General features: G+C 42.5%; 1 protein-coding gene across 9 annotated transcripts in view; it reads right to left on the bottom strand.

The window, feature by feature from the left end:
• Positions 1–15,689, bottom strand: part of PRUNE2 (prune homolog 2 with BCH domain) — a 137,118-nt gene that overhangs the window by 29,943 nt on the left and 91,486 nt on the right. For all 9 annotated transcript variants that reach the window (XR_014161330.1, XR_014161331.1, XM_081880890.1 and 6 more), the window contains exon 9: positions 14,513–15,311. Coding sequence is in view for 7 of the 9 variants with exons in the window: in XM_081880890.1 (XP_081737016.1) it covers positions 14,513–15,311 (799 nt within the window). In the remaining 2 variants the exon portion in view is untranslated. The remainder of the gene's footprint in view (positions 1–14,512; positions 15,312–15,689) is intronic.

Consider the following 15,689-nt stretch of genomic DNA (forward strand, 5'->3'; position numbering starts at 1 on the left):
AAATTATGATCTTTCCCCCCAACTTATTATTCTATACATTGCTAGCCCACCTCAGCAGTAACATGTAATTTTCTACTAATCTCTATCCTCCTACCTCTTTTCACTTTTCCTTTTGTTCCCTTATAGTCACAATATTTTTCACTGCTGTTGGATTTTTGTTAAGGTATTGGGGATTCCTTGTTACCTTGTGTTTTGTACTGGAGCTGCCACTTCCATGCCTCTAGAGCTCATGTTGGTTGGGAAAATCCATACAAATAATAAATGAATCATGGGGCTTGGACCAATTATGTGGTTCTTTCCCCTGCTTGTATCATTCATCCTTTGAGGTTGGGTGACATTGACATGGGAAGGAATCATGCCTGTTGCCTAATGTCATATGGCTCTTCCTTACAGGTACCAGCAGAGTAGTATGAGATACAATGAGGTGGCAGCTGCTCCAATAACATATCGTTATAGATTTGTGGGGGGGGGGGGTCCCCCTAAACCCTAGGAATGAATAAATGCTAGGATTTGGATTAATTGGGATATGGATTAAAACATAAACTGCAGAGCTGTGGCAGACAGAGAATTCCTGGGCTGGCTTATGCAAACCAACCTGGCCCAGCTATGGCTATCAAGAGAACAATAGAGGGCCATTAACAATACAAGGGAACTTCCCTCTTGCCCCCAGGTGTGAACAGAGACTGGGGAATTGGAATGTTGCCAGGGTAACTGCTGGGGTGGTGGTGAGATCCATCTTGGAGAGGGAGGCAGTAGGATGCCTGTGCTACTGCTTCTTGAACTGACCATGCCATAAGGTCTGGACTCTGTCCATGCAGGCCGAAGGTGTAAATAGGTGAATAAACCATATTTCTTAAAGCACAACAGTCTCCACCGTGTCTTCTATTCTCCAAAGGGAGACGAACCCTGTGCCTGAGACCCCATGGACCATTGCTACCGCTTGGCAGAGAGAGGGGCAGGCACCCGACCTTTGTAACACTGGTGTCAGAAGTGGGATCTGTGTTTCCTTGAGAGAAGGCCTAGGATTGACGTGCGACTGAAGTAAAAAATGGTGGGAGGAGAACCAACAACCCTAAAGCTGGAGAGAAAACTAGCAGAGACAGAAAAGGCAGTGGCACTTTGGCAGTAGGCCATGTTCCTATGCAGGCAGCTGGTCTGGAGGACAAGCAGTGGTGCAGTGAGATCAACCATCAGCAGATGAGGTGAGGAAAGCAACAACATTCCTCGAGCAACTCACCTTGGTGGACCAACAGAGGCATAAGCATGTGAACAAGCAGTTCAATGAAATAGACCAACTGATAGACCATTGCAACGGGATTCTCTTTGGGGAGGAAAGCGTAATGCTGTGCAAGGGGAGCGCCCTGCTGGAAGATGAGAAGTTACAGGGGTCTGGAAGTGACCTGGAAGTCCAGCTGCCAGGCACCCAAGAGGAAGGGGTTGCCAGAGATGTCAAAATCGTGGAGGGCAGTTGAAGGGCTCGTGCTGTGGGGAGTTGCAGTCTGTAGGTGAATGCAACGGAGAAAAGGATAAGCTGGCTGGAGTGGGAGAGCAGTCAGCTCCAGCTGAGCTGGAAGTTGTGTCTGAGGAAATGTGAGAGGAACCCACACCTGCAAGGAAGGCAGTGGATGCCGGTTTACCCATGGAAGAGGTGGCAGCTTGCTGTGTGTTCAGGGAGAAGCAGGTGGCTGCTGGATCGGTGCCTTTGGGGGTCTTCCATTCTCCAAAGGGACACAGACCCTGTGTGTGTGCCTGGGACCCAGGGCTCTTGCAGGCACCCAACTTTTGTGACAATATGAATTGCCCGTAGTATCTCCTCCCTGCTGTGTCCTTTTTGTCCAATGCTGATGCTTCAGAGGAAGGAAATAACATCTGAAACCACAGGGGACAGAACCCAACTCCTTTAGGCTCACTTAAGCACAAAACCTGTTGCTCAGTAAAATCTGTCTTTATAAGAAGCTATCATTAAAAGCTAATCTTGCCCAGTAATATCAACCCTGACTGAGAGCAGCTTGCCAGCGTCCCAGGCAGAGGTCCCAGTCACATGAGCTAGGTTTATTTAGCTGGAACAAAGAATGTGCACTGACACTGAGCAATGCTCATTCTCTCATAAATGATATTCTTTCTTTGAGGGTTGAAAATAAAGTGAGGGTACAAAGGAAGAAAAAAACCACACAAATAAATTGAAACTATGCTAGTTAAGAATTGGTGCAACACTTTGATATGGTGAAACAGTGGCTATGAAAATAAACTTTTAAGTTGGTTCTAAGCCAACAATTTTGCAAGAAGGGGCATGTAAAGCTACTATACACAAGCAAAATTTTTAACAGAAGTGAGCCACAGAGGGCCTGAGATGCTGTGAGCTATTAATAAGGTTATAACAGATAAGTTCATTACTGTCAAAAGAATGTTAGTATGACTAGATGAAATGGGTAGTACCAAATAGTGACTGTGTATAATACACTATGCAATTAAAATACTCCCCCAAAGAACTGTAGTTTACCCCTCAGAGAGCTACCACTCCCAGCACCGTCAATAAACGATAGCTCCCAGGTTACTTTGGGAAAGCCATGTACTTCAAACACATGACATGTATGCAGCCATAGAGGATGGCAGCAGTACCTGAGACACAACCAATCAGCTGCCGAGAAACTTACAGGAATTCAGTCACTGGCAAATGGCAAAGTTATTCAGGGTCTGCTGAAATACATAAGCAAAACATTTGGAGCGAGCCTCATATCTAAAGTTAAATCATACCTCATATGCAATGTAAAGAATCTCAGTGGCAGTTTAAGAACACAGTTACTAAAACTGGATTTTTACATAGTTAAGGCTCTGACTTGTAAGAATGCCCTGGTTGGAGAATCTCCTAAACTCTAAAAAGAGAAAACTTATACGTTAAGTGGTTTGTATTCCTAGCCCCAGCTTCTCAGTACTGGAAGAGTTTAGGCAGATTGTTAGATGGCCCAACAAACAAAACCAAACTTCTTTGTTCTGCAGACCAAGAAATTGCTGTGGCTGATGCTGCAACTAAAGAGCTGCCTCTCAAGAGCTACTCTGTATATCTGATGGATGAAATATCAACACTATGCAGAGGGATCAAATTAGTTCATAGAACCCAGCTAAAATGTATAGCTTTGGAAAGCTCTTTTGAGATTTATATTTTCTCCCTGTTTATGCTTGTTTTCATATTCCTTTCCTTCCTCTCTGGTCTCTGCTGTATCTTGCTTTCTCATTCTTTGAAAAGCACCATGTACATAAATTACATAATCATCACCTAAAGCACTTAATATCCCATGTTAAGTTTTTTCACATTCTAGGGTTGGGCAGGGGTAGGTTATAGTTCATTTCCTTGTTCTAATTCATGTGAATGAATGCAAATTTTAAATTGCCTAGTAAATCATTGTTGACTGAGGGAGGAAAGGTGAAGTGAACGCCTGATGCAATCAACAAAATTATTGTCAGGGAAGTTAAAATGCTTATTCATTTTCTACAAATCCATTTGTAATACCTATGCAAGTGAGGAAACCATTGTTTGGATGGGTAAGGTGTACAGTAATTTACTGCTGGAGGTTCCACATACCTTCCCACAGTAGGGCTTGAGTCACACATAAGAGCCCTGCTGGTTCAGGCTGAAGGCCCAACGAGTCCAGCATTCTGTTCTCACAACATCCAACCAGATGCCTCTGGGAAGCCTGCAAGTGTGACCTGCGCACCACAGCACTCTCCCCACCTGGGATTCCCAGCACCTGGTATCCCTAGCTCAGTACAGAAGGAACTGCAGCATTATTTTGGTGTTAAATTGCTGCTAAGACGTCTAGCAATACTTAACTGCTTTCCCCCCTAAGATGGTCAAAAAAGACACTGTGAAGGAAAATACAAAAACGTCAGTTCTGAAAGCGTTGGAGAGAGTGTGCTTTTCAAAGGTAGCATCTTCCATCATTCATATTCTTCAATATTTCCAAAATAAATGCTACGGAATAACAGAACAGCCAGCCACTATTTTTCTTCTTAGAGTGAAACCAGCATTGAAATAAAGTATGAAGATTTTACCAGCATTGAAATTTAACCAGCATTGAAATAAAGTATGAAGATGGCAGAACTTTTGTTAACCTGTCAATAAACTGCCATTGTTTGAAAGGGAAACATGAATGCAACCTATCATCTATCACAGGGTGGCCTCAGTCCTATTTATTCTCCGCCCCCACCCGTCATGACAATGACAATAGCATGGTCTCAAAAATATTTTATTTCAACAAATCGTTCACAGCTAGCTACGTATGTATCACCCTGCTTAAAAAATAAAATAATAAACAAAGCGTATATTTAAACAGGGACCTGATCCTGTTATGGTGGCATTACTAAGATGTGGAGGAGTTAATACTAAGCATTATCATATCCATATTTACTACTATGTTTTACTTTGTTCAGGAAAGTGTGAATAGGATTGCAGTATTAATCATATGAACAATATTTTATTAATACTGTACGTCTGCAATAATATTTATGAATTTCAGCCAGGAACAAAACTTTGCACTAGGCATAAAAGAATAATAAGCAAATCAGGACTCCATGCTGAATTGCCTATACTGGCTTATACTGTCCACAGTATTGTTCTGTTTTCACTTAGATTTTAGGAACCTTATTGAATGCTATTGTTTGTACTTTTATTATTTTCTATGAAGACAGCATAGATACTTTTATTATACTGAGCAGCATAATTCTTTTATAAATAAAAGCTGAAGAAAATAGAGGGTAGGGTGCCCTGGGCTCTATTGATTTAATAGGCTGTTGATCCAAGCCGTTAAGTGTTGGTTGTATGTGGAAATGCAAAAATTAGGTTGAGAATATGCATGGGAAAGCCCTAAAATGGGAAAGTAGGTGTGTTAATATTGGCCGGTGAGAGGAGGGGAAGGAAGTGAGTTGAGCCCATTGCAAAAGGAATTGATGTCAGAATCTGGTGCACTAACTGCCCTAACCAGTGAAATTGTCTTAGCAACAGCATTTTCAGTGGCTATAAGTGGGTCAAGTTGGGATTTACCAAAGCCAAAAATGCAAAGGCTGCAGAAGTCTGAATGCGAGAGGAGAGCTTTGAAGAGAGGGAGCTCAGTGAATTGAAGGGGAGGGCAGCATCTTTTGTAGGAATCAGCTAGAAGAGTACCGTGATTTTTTAAAAAAGAATGTAGAAAACCAAGCTGCCTCATTGGGGTCACAAGGTGATTAGCAGCAGCCATATAAAAAGGTGTAACTATATAGACTTTTTGGACTTCCTATAACACTACACTGAAGATTAGATCAGCCTTTGCCAACCTGGTGCCCTCTAGAACTACAACTGTCATCAGCCCCAGACAGCACGGAAGACAGCATTGATCACTGGAAGATGGAAGTTCCTATTATCTTTGCAGTAAGAATGAAAACATGAGGGGAAATGAGGGAGAAAGCTATTGTGGCTGAGAAGATACGTCAGATTGAGATTCCTAAAGAGGGTTCATTTCATGTTGCATTGCCACAACAGCTACAGGATTGTTCACAGTGTTCTCTCAGGGAAGACTGTTATTTATCATTTTACTAACTGCTTTATAAGCTTCATGATGTAAGACATTACAACTACCGCTTTACAGACTAAGAAAGAGAGAAAGACCCAAAACATAGATTCCTGATTCTGAGCCTAACATTATATCCAAACACATTAACTTCACGTGGCTTAAAAAGGCATAATACTGACCTGCTTACTTCCCACCCCATTTACAACTCTGCTTCATAGGAATTTATAACCATCAGATTAATCACACGCACAACATCTCTCTTTACACTTATGCTTTAAAGACTTCATATTTTAAACCCTCCACACCTCAAAGTAGTTTCTCACAGGAATTTTTCCATCTTATTTCGCTGACAGTTAAACTAGCAGCAATTCTGGCTATCATTTCAAAAGTGCTCATAAGACTTTCCAAGCTTTGCATTCCTGTTCATTGTCCACTTGACACCCAATTCTCTCTGGAAAAATTACAGTATCTTTCTTTTCTTTTTTTAACCCGAATGATCCAGGAGGAGGCTTGAAGAAAAAAGTGTCATATGCTTCATTTCAGATCAAAGACAGGGCAGCTGTGTCTGCCTACCGGGCTATAAGGCAGAAGGGATCGCAAATAACGCTCCCTTGGTTAAGCAGGCTTTTAGCCCCCTTAGACAGTGGCAGCGCCTTGATTCTCCCCCACCCCCTTCCTCGGAAAGCTATGCAGAAATGACAATAATGAAGAGCCTTAAGCAATTAAAGACACAGGAAAGTTTTGTTCCCTAATTGCACAAAACACATCCACTTCCTGGCATGACAAGTCCATCAAATGCATGTACACTTCCCTTCATAAAAAGATGTGACGGAATTAAGGCACAGCTGCCTATTTTCTTCCTGTAATGAGGCAGTGGACGCTTTGCATCCTGCTGACAAATATTCTTTCCCCCCTTCTCTACCCACCCTTGCAATGCTGCAACAATAGAGCTTTTAAGTAGAAAAAGCACATTCCTTGTCAATCTCTCAGTACGAAAACCAATGTGCTTACCTTCTAGAAGCTTAGAAGGCTAGTTTCCAATGTGAAAATAAAAAAAAGGATGCTTTAATACTTTGCTTCAGCATCTCCCTTCTATAGCAGCTCAGTAGCAATACAGATCTCCACCATTTTTCTGGTCACATGACTAGTGGTACTTCTAAATAAGGATGATCACCTGCCTCTGGATACCCTGCTGTATATACCAGAAGCGACAGCAGCTCTGAGAAGCACTAGAATTCTCTGCAAATTATGATAATTTAATGGCCCCTGTGGAGTTGTGTCAAGCTCGGAATATATATGCATATATACCCCCCCACACATGCATAATTATATCCACATGTACTAAGAAAATCAGTGACAGAGCTTGAAAAACTCTGCTCTTTTTATCCAGAGATGAAGTAAAAATCTACGGTGAGAGAAAGATAAAAGCAGCAAACTTCTAATCAATAGCCCAAACCCAATTTTTCAAGGTAGTATGAGACATAATTATTTTGACATGCTCAGTGAAAGCATTTTAGCAGTTAAGTTGTGGTGCAGAGTTGAGCAGCACAAGTTACATAGCACATTTATTTTTCATACTCTGCATGAAAAAGAATTCTATGGAAAATTCTGTGGGGTGTCCTGGTGGGGTAAACGTCAAACTATCAATGTACTAGATTATGCTAGCTCAGACTGCACTTTGGGGAGTAGGGAATAAAATCCAAATGTACCCCATTATCCTGGATCCATCTCAGGCAGCTGAGGACCCCAAAATCATAGCCATCTTTTTTGGGCCATGACTGTCCTGTCTAGGTTATTATTTTTTTTACGATATATCAGTGATAACTACAGTGTATCAAGGGTATGAATGTTCACATTGAACCTCAACTTGAAAGAACTTGAACACACAAAACTTAAATGCATTAAACTCTAATTAAACTCAAGTATGAGCAAGGTCACTCCACAGATATGATGGCAAAGCCAACGCTCTTGGATGTGAGGGTCTGATTCTAGATCTGCTTCCTTCACAGTAAAAGACGGCAATGTTTTTGCTTGCCCCTTCTTCTTGCTGTCAAGCAGGGACAATAACATAGCACTTGTGAGGCAGGAATGACCCCCAAAGTTCCTTGTCCATCTGTCTTGCCGAACTGGTTGCCTTCATGTTTCCTCTTTAAAGCTCAATCCCAGCTAGCCATTTCATATTGCACCAGGCTGTTGACTTCCTCATCCAAGCCCAGGCAACTATTTACCGTATTTTTCGCTCTATAGGACACACCGGACGATAAGACGCACCTAGTTTGGGGGGGGGGAGGAAACAAGAAGAAAAAAATTCTGAACCCCAGAAGCCAGAACAGCAAAAGGGATCGGGCTTCTGGGATAGCCTCTTGCTGTGCTGGCTTCAGGGACAGCCTTTGAAGCCTCCGCAGGGCAGCAGGGTGAAGGCACCCCGGTGCCCTGAAGAGGCTTTGCGCAGCTAACCCCAAGCTAGAACAGCGAGACGGAGCGCTGCGCAGCGCTCCATCTCCCTGTTCTGGCTTTGGGCTTAGCCGCGCAGCCTGCATTCACTCCATAAGATGCACACACATTTTCCCTTACTTTTTAGAAGGGAAAAAGTGTGTCCTATAGAGCGAAAAATAATTACACTGTTCCAGGTTGTCAAGTCCTCCAGCATTTCACAATAGAGACCAGGAACACCCAGACAAGTGGATCTGGAGAGGTCTAAAGGGAGAGCCCAGTGGACCAGGTACTTGAGTAGTAATTAAGAATGAAGTGTATTTCCTGCAGCACTGATTAAACACATGGGCTATCACCCAACAACTAAAGTTAAAGGTCAGAGTGTGTGACCCAGGCAGCTGATTTGCACCTCCCCCCCTTTTTTGGCAAAGGGGGGCTACACTTAGCAGGATATTTGGGGAACAGCGCCTGGGTTTTTGGAATGAATATATGTACTGCCACATTGCAGGCAACAATAATATTTAGCATTTGGACACAATTCTTACAGCAGCTTTTTTAAATAGGTTAGTATGATTCTAGCTATGTTGCAGACGGGGTTGGGGTTGAGAGGTGGCAAGTTGTCCAAGGCTACTTACTGCTTCATGACAGAGGCAAGATTTGATTTAGGAACTTCTGGATGCCAATACTTGCTAGCCATTCTGAAGCTGATAGGAAGATAGGAAGCAATGAGTCAGAGCACTGGCCCATTTAGCTCAGTCTATACTGACTAGCAGCAGCCCTCCAGGGTTTTAGGCAGGGGACATTCCCAGCCTGACCTGGACATGCCTAAGATCAAGACTGGGACCTTCTGCATGCAAGGCAGGTGCTGGGGCTAAGCTATGGCCTTTCCCCCTCCATGGACTTCCCAATTTGTAAGTCAGGTGGTAAGCTACCACACGGCACCAAGTTGCACAACAGTTTCTTTCAAATAAATTTGTTACAAACAAACAAAATCTATCATGTCAAGGAGGAAAGTTGTGTAAACAGTTGCTCTGCACACACATTGCCTCCCTGCCAATCTAACATCATGGTGTTTGTTTGTTTTTTGCAAATGATCGGGTTACACTTTTGTTAGGAGCAACTAAAAAGTCACGAAACAATCAGCAAACCTTCCACAATTTGCATGTGAATTAACTAATTTTGTAATGAAAGATCAAAATCTGTTCTCAAAGGATAGTATGGCGGTGTGGTTATATGTATTGTTTTGGGGTATCAGATGACAAAGGAGGACTGTAGGAATGCAAAAATTACATTTAAGCCCTGGAAAGCTTTAACGCTTTCACATTTATCAGCAGCGAAAGACTGGCTTCCATGAAAACTGTACTTTCATTTTGGTGGCTGTGTGTGTTCCCAGAACCAGCTCCTATGCTGTCTCCCATGCAAATGACAAAGACAGCAACTGTTACCAACACTGCAAGCTTTCCTCTTACAAGAGCTTGTGTACCTGCGTGCTGCCTTTTGTCAAAATCACCAAACATATATGCTAAAGAGGGAAACAGCAACCACTTCAATTCAATGCTTCACATGAACCTTCTCATTTCTCATAGAGGAAGAACAGAGTTTTGCCAGCAGTATAAGGAGTGAAGCATTTATTTATTTATTTATTAAATTTCTATACTTCAGTCCAGCACTTCCACTACCTCACCTGCAGATGTAAAGGAGAAGTAGAGCTGTGTGGAATCAACATGTTGCTGACAATGTACTCCAAAACTCTGGATGACCCCACTCAGTGGTTTCTTTTAGATGTTCAACAGCATGAGCAAAAAAATCAAACCCTGAGGAACTCCACATTGAAGGCTCCATGGGGCTGAAGAGCACTCCCCAAGCTGCACCCTCTGGAACTGACCAGCCAAGTAGATCCAAAGCAGTGCCACTCCCCCTAACTTAGACAGCCACTCCAGAAGAATACCATGGTCGATTGTCATGGTGCTGTCAGGCAAGGCATGTCCAGAGTGAGAAATTAACTCTTTATTGTCAAAAGTACACTTACAAGTTAGGAAAAGGCATGTCTATCTGTCCTATGTCTCAAATGCCTCAGCTATTTCTAGATGTCCACCCAGTGAGGCAGTTGTAGCAACAGGGAGGCCTCACCTCCAACCTTAGCTTATGTATCTCCCTCACCTGAGCTGCAGGCAAGCAGGCAAAACTATGTCTCTGTGCAGCCTGCTTCTGTTCCTCCCACTCCAATCCTCTTCTTCTCCTGGGAGACAGTGGAGCAGGAGAGGTGGGGGCAGGACGAGGAGCCCCCTTACCCTAACCTGGCCTATCTCTCCCTTCTCATGCACCTGTTTTCACTCTCCGGTCCTGCAGCTTCTCCTGCCTCTGACTCCTGGCTGTTACAGGCTCCCCCAGATCATTAATTCCTTCTTCCAAGTCACTCTTCGCTTCTCCGAGTGCCCACTCCTCAGTGTTCAGACAGTCCCTGACATCAATGGTATCAAAAGCCACTAAGAGGTCAAGGAGAATTAACAAGGACACATTTCCCCTGTCTCTCTCCCAGCAGAGGACAACCAAAGCAGTTTCTGTGCCAAAAGCAGGTTTAAACCCTGATTGAAATGGATCTAGAAAATCAGTTTCCTCCAAGAGCACCTGGATCAGTTTTTCAACCATTTGCTCAAGAATCTTGCCCAAGAAGGGGAGACTGGCAGCTGGACAATAATTACTTAGATTTTCCAAATTCAGGGAAGGTTTTTTTTGAGTTGTTTTAGCACTTCTTCCTGGAAGCAGGCAGGGTCCACCCCCTCACACAAGGAAGCATCACATCCCTGGCCCAGCCAGCTGTTCCTTCTCAACTAGTTTTTATCAGCCACAAGCGGCAAGGGGCCAGAGCGCAAGAAGTCACCCTGACTGGTCCAAGCACCTTGCCAACATCCTTGAGCCTTGCTAACCAAAACTCAAGTAGAGAGATCAGTCTCTCAACAGGTTGGTACAAATGGGACTTGGGACAAAACTTTGCAGTGCAGAGTACTTCTGTTCAGTTAGCCACACCATCTTCCAGGATACTCCTTTCCATCTCCACTCCCTGAAGAGGTCAATCAGAATTTCACTTGCAATCCTCACTTGTAAAATTCAGGACTCTAACAAGGAACACTGAACTTCTGGTCTAAAAGTAGAGCATCATGATACATCCCTAGAGTAGATGCTTGTTAGGAATAGGATATCCCAACAGTGGGTAAAGAAAGAAGTTGGTCAGAGGAAGGTGAGAAGCTGCTTTAATAAGAAAGGTGTAGGACCCAACGCATGAAGCACAACACTCTTCATCCCTGCATTCAGCATAGCAAAATCTTTCAAGAGGTGCAAGGCTTACTCGGGTTCAGACAGAGAAAAGAATTGCAGGATCCTTTAAAAAACAACAACCTGTCATTGTTAGTAAAGAATTTGAAAGAAAGAAAGAAAAGGTATAAAGTCTATAGGGAGTATCCAGTGGTAGCTTTGTGTCTGTAGAAAGCACTTCCACTTGTACAAGTGGTTTTTGCCCCCTCCCCATTACAATCTGTACCAAAAGCTCCTCCTGAGGGTATTGTATGGAGGGCTGCCTAACCTACGTATCACAGTTCAAGATCATTCTGCTCCAAGAAACCTGGATGCAAAATCCTTTTGACCTACACAATTATTTTGCTTTCCATTCCTGTGCCTCAATCGGCCCAAAAGGCGGAAGACCGGCGGGAGGTCTGAGCACCTTCGTATCGACAGATCTAGGAACCTCCCCCACCCGATTGAAAATCGATAAAAAATGGATTTTGGCTGTGAAAATATTCTCTACCCACTTTAAGATCATATGCATCAATGTTTATATTCACCCACTCATGAAACAAACTGATCTTAAAAACATCTGGAACGAACTGGAAGACTGCATTCTCCTTGTCTCAAATAAGTTTCCCTCTGCCTCCCTAATTATTGGTGGGGACTTTAATGCAAGGTTAGGCCATTCAGACGAACAGCTAATCAACGAAAGTGGAATGGGTCCCCTAAATGCTAATGATGAACACTGGCCCCTATTCAGGCGTCATTCACTTGACCCAGTTACCAATTTCGCTGGTACATGTCTCTTTCTAATGGCACTTAGATTAAACCTTGTCATTTTAAACGGCCTCTCCTCGGGAGACTGTCCTGGCCAATTTACTTATTGGTCAGGCTTAAGGCATTCTGTTATTGACTACATCCTTGTCTCCCAAGAACTCTTTGATGAATATATTGAATTTACTGTAGATATAAGAACCGAAAGTGACCATCTCCCCCTAAATCTTAAAAGGACTGAATTTTGGGAACCCTCTAGATGTGGGCTCGCCCCACAGTCCCCTGATCCTAATGTTCTACAACAAATAGGCAGATCCAGAATTAAATGGTCCCCTTATGTTAATAACAATTTTAGCATTTGGACACAATCAATGGAAGGTCAACTCCTCTGGGCTGATCTGACCTCCAACGATACTGAAGAGACCTCCCCAATTGACCATTATAACACATTAATCCAAAAACTCCAACCGTTATTGTCAAGACTCGGGAGATCTAGCCACAATGAGTCCCCTACCAACAAAAAATGGTTTGACCGCGAATGCATCCAGGCAAAACTTACACTCAGGGAATGCTTTAAGGTCTTCCAGCAAAATCCTAACCCTATCACTAAATTAGAGTTACAACTTAAAAAAAAGAACTACAAAGAGTCAATAAAAACCAAAAAAAGAACCGCAGACTCTCTCATCTGGCAGGCCCTCATAAAAGCGTCAATAGAAAAAGACAATACCAACTTCTGGAAAATTATCTCCAGCCAAACCAAAGCTCCTAACGAGGGCACAATAATCCCTGCAAACTCATGGGAAGAGCACTATAAAGTGCTGTTTAGGGAACACCGACCTTCTGCGCTGCTTAACATCCCCTTAGACAATGATACATCATGGCCCCCAACATCTGAAACTGAAATCACTTCATTAATTCTACAAATGAAATCTGGCAAAGCCCCAGGAAGTGATTTCATTGTCGCTGAACTTCTGAAAGCGCAAATAAACTGGTGGGCCCCGGTTCTTGCAAATCTATTTTCATATATAGATAAGACAACTGAAATCCCTAAAGATTGGGGACTGGCTATAATTGTTCCTATATTTAAAAAGGGTAACCCCTCTGACCCATCTAGTTATAGACCAATTAGTCTTCTGAATGTGATCTGCAAACTTTATACAAAACATCTATGCCTAAAATTATGTGAATGGTTAGATCATAATGATTTACTAGAAATTGAACAAGCAGGGTTTACATCTGGACGTTCCACCATTGATCACTGCTTAGTGTTAGATTATTTTGTCTATAAGTATGTGAAACATTGGAAAAAGTCACTGTATGCGGCCTTTGTAGACCTAAAGGCAGCATTTGATTCTGTATCCAGGGGTAGGCTCTGGGCCAAATTGGCCAATATGGGTATTAACAGAAGGTTATTACTTCTGATGATTAAGCTTCATGAGAACAATACCCTCCAGATAAGACTTGCACAGGACGGCAGACTCTCTAGAGAAATCCCAGTCCAAAGAGGAGTTAGACAAGGATGCCTATTAGCCCCATTTTTATTTAACGTCTATGTTAACTCCCTGGTCACATGCTGCCGTGAAATCGAAACCCACCCCCCCGTGTTCTCTAACGGCAGAAAAGTACCAGTTTTAATGTATGCAGATGACGCTGTTCTTCTCTCTCAAACCAAAGTGGGTCTGAAACGTGCCTTAGGAAAGTTTAGTGACCAATGTAACACTGAACTGTTAACAATTAACTTTGCCAAAACCAAAATTGTACATTTTAACCGCGCCTTCAGGAAAGATAATTGGAGCGTAAAGGGAAACGCCATTGAACAGACTAAGACCTTCCAATACTTAGGCATTACTTTCTCTTATAATGCCAAATTGTCAACACACCTGACCACAGCAGCTATATCAGCAGGAAGAAATGCAAATGCCATCCTTAGATTATTCAGAAGGAAAGGAGCTGGCTTCCTCCCGATGGCCCTAAAAGTTTTTCAGGCAAAATCTCTAGTCCAACTCCTGTATGGCACTCAAATTAGCCCCTCTGCCAACCTTAAGACCCTTGAAACAGTACAATCAAAATTCTTAAGATCACTATTTGCTACCCCAAAGTGTACACCTAATGCAGTCTTAAGGCAAGAGGCAGGACTACCCAGAGTGGAATTAAAAGTCTGGGAGCAAGCAATATCCCTCTGGCTGAAAATCCATTACAATCCTAAGGGACTGCTACCTTGCTTCCTGGCCGCAGTTCCCTATCCTCCTTGGCTTATGCAAATAGCTAACAAGTATTGAGGGCTGCAGTTGGTGGGAGAGAGTTTGGTAAAAACTGAATGTCTCATCCTGCTTAACCAGAAGCTCTTTTGCTAGCTGAATCTATTATCGAACCCCATCTGTGTAATGAAAAATAGCATTTGCTTCTCAGAGGTTCTGTGACCATTTGCCCCATATTTATACAGAAAAAAATAGAAATAAAATGTGTGGACCTGTCCTTACCCTGTTACAGGACTGAGATCTCTTTCACTGCCAACAAATTGGGTCTCCTCTTCTGCTTCTTGTTCTGTTACCATGCCATTGACAGAATGTTGTTGTGAAAGGACATCCAATTCCCCATCACCAGCAACAACTTGCAATAAAAGAGCATCTCTCCCTTTATTGTGTGATTTCCCATCCTCTTGTTGCCCTGATTTGTGAGGGTTTCTCTCTAGCAGAGTTTCATCTTGTGTCTCACATAGCAATTCCTGGCTTAAAACACCTTCTAATTCTTTAACAGGGGGTCTAGATAGTGACTCTATTGTGTCTATACTACAGTTTTCTTCAGGTGATATATCATTCACTCTGTTTTGGCCCACCATAGTCCATTCCTGATCTCGCGCAGGGCTTCTGGGTGATTTCTTTTCATCTCCGAGTTTTTGAGGCACAACAGCAGAACTTTTCTCTGCCAAATAGAAAGATTCCCATTCAGTCTCCAGAGCAGACTGCCCTTCACTTTCATTTATTATGGAGAGTGACTGAAATGTATCCGAGGTCTCTGCTGAAGAGGTTTCAAGAGAATTTGTTTGTTCTACTGCTGTAGCTTCCTGTGAAGTGAAATTACTTTCTTGTCTTCCCAAGATATCCTTCCTCAAAGATACAGTTTCTTCGCCAGTAATGAGGACATAATCCATCTCTAGTGAAGATTGATCTTCGGCTTCTTTCAAAGTTGTCTTTTCCTTTCTTTCTGGTCTTATCATCTCTGACTTATCTATGGACTTGCACCTGTCACTTGCATTATGCAGTGTATAACAGATAGATTCTGAAATTAAAAAGAACAATTTTAGTTAAAGTAGTCAAGTCACTGATCAAGATAATATTAAAAGCAAAATACATTATATTTAAGCTCCTCCTGTTCTATTCCCCCTCTTTTTCTTTGCTTAAGTGTGGCTTAGTGAATAAGTATAGTGCTAATTGTAAGATATTCTAGATTGCTAAAAAGTATATAAATACAATATTCTGTGATACATACAGATGACAACAAAGTCTCATTTTTCTTTCTTTTGCCAGTATGTGAAACGATAATAATCAATATTGCCTTCCTTAGACAGGAATGACAAAGACAATATATAAGCACAAAGTTTTAAAACTCTGAAGCACATGCATGGCACTGTACTATATGTCAGCATCACACTACATC

The sequence above is a fragment of the Podarcis erhardii genome (assembly GCF_964252035.2).
Source record: "Podarcis erhardii genome assembly, chromosome: 11".
Classification (NCBI taxonomy): Eukaryota; Metazoa; Chordata; class Lepidosauria; order Squamata; family Lacertidae; genus Podarcis; species Podarcis erhardii.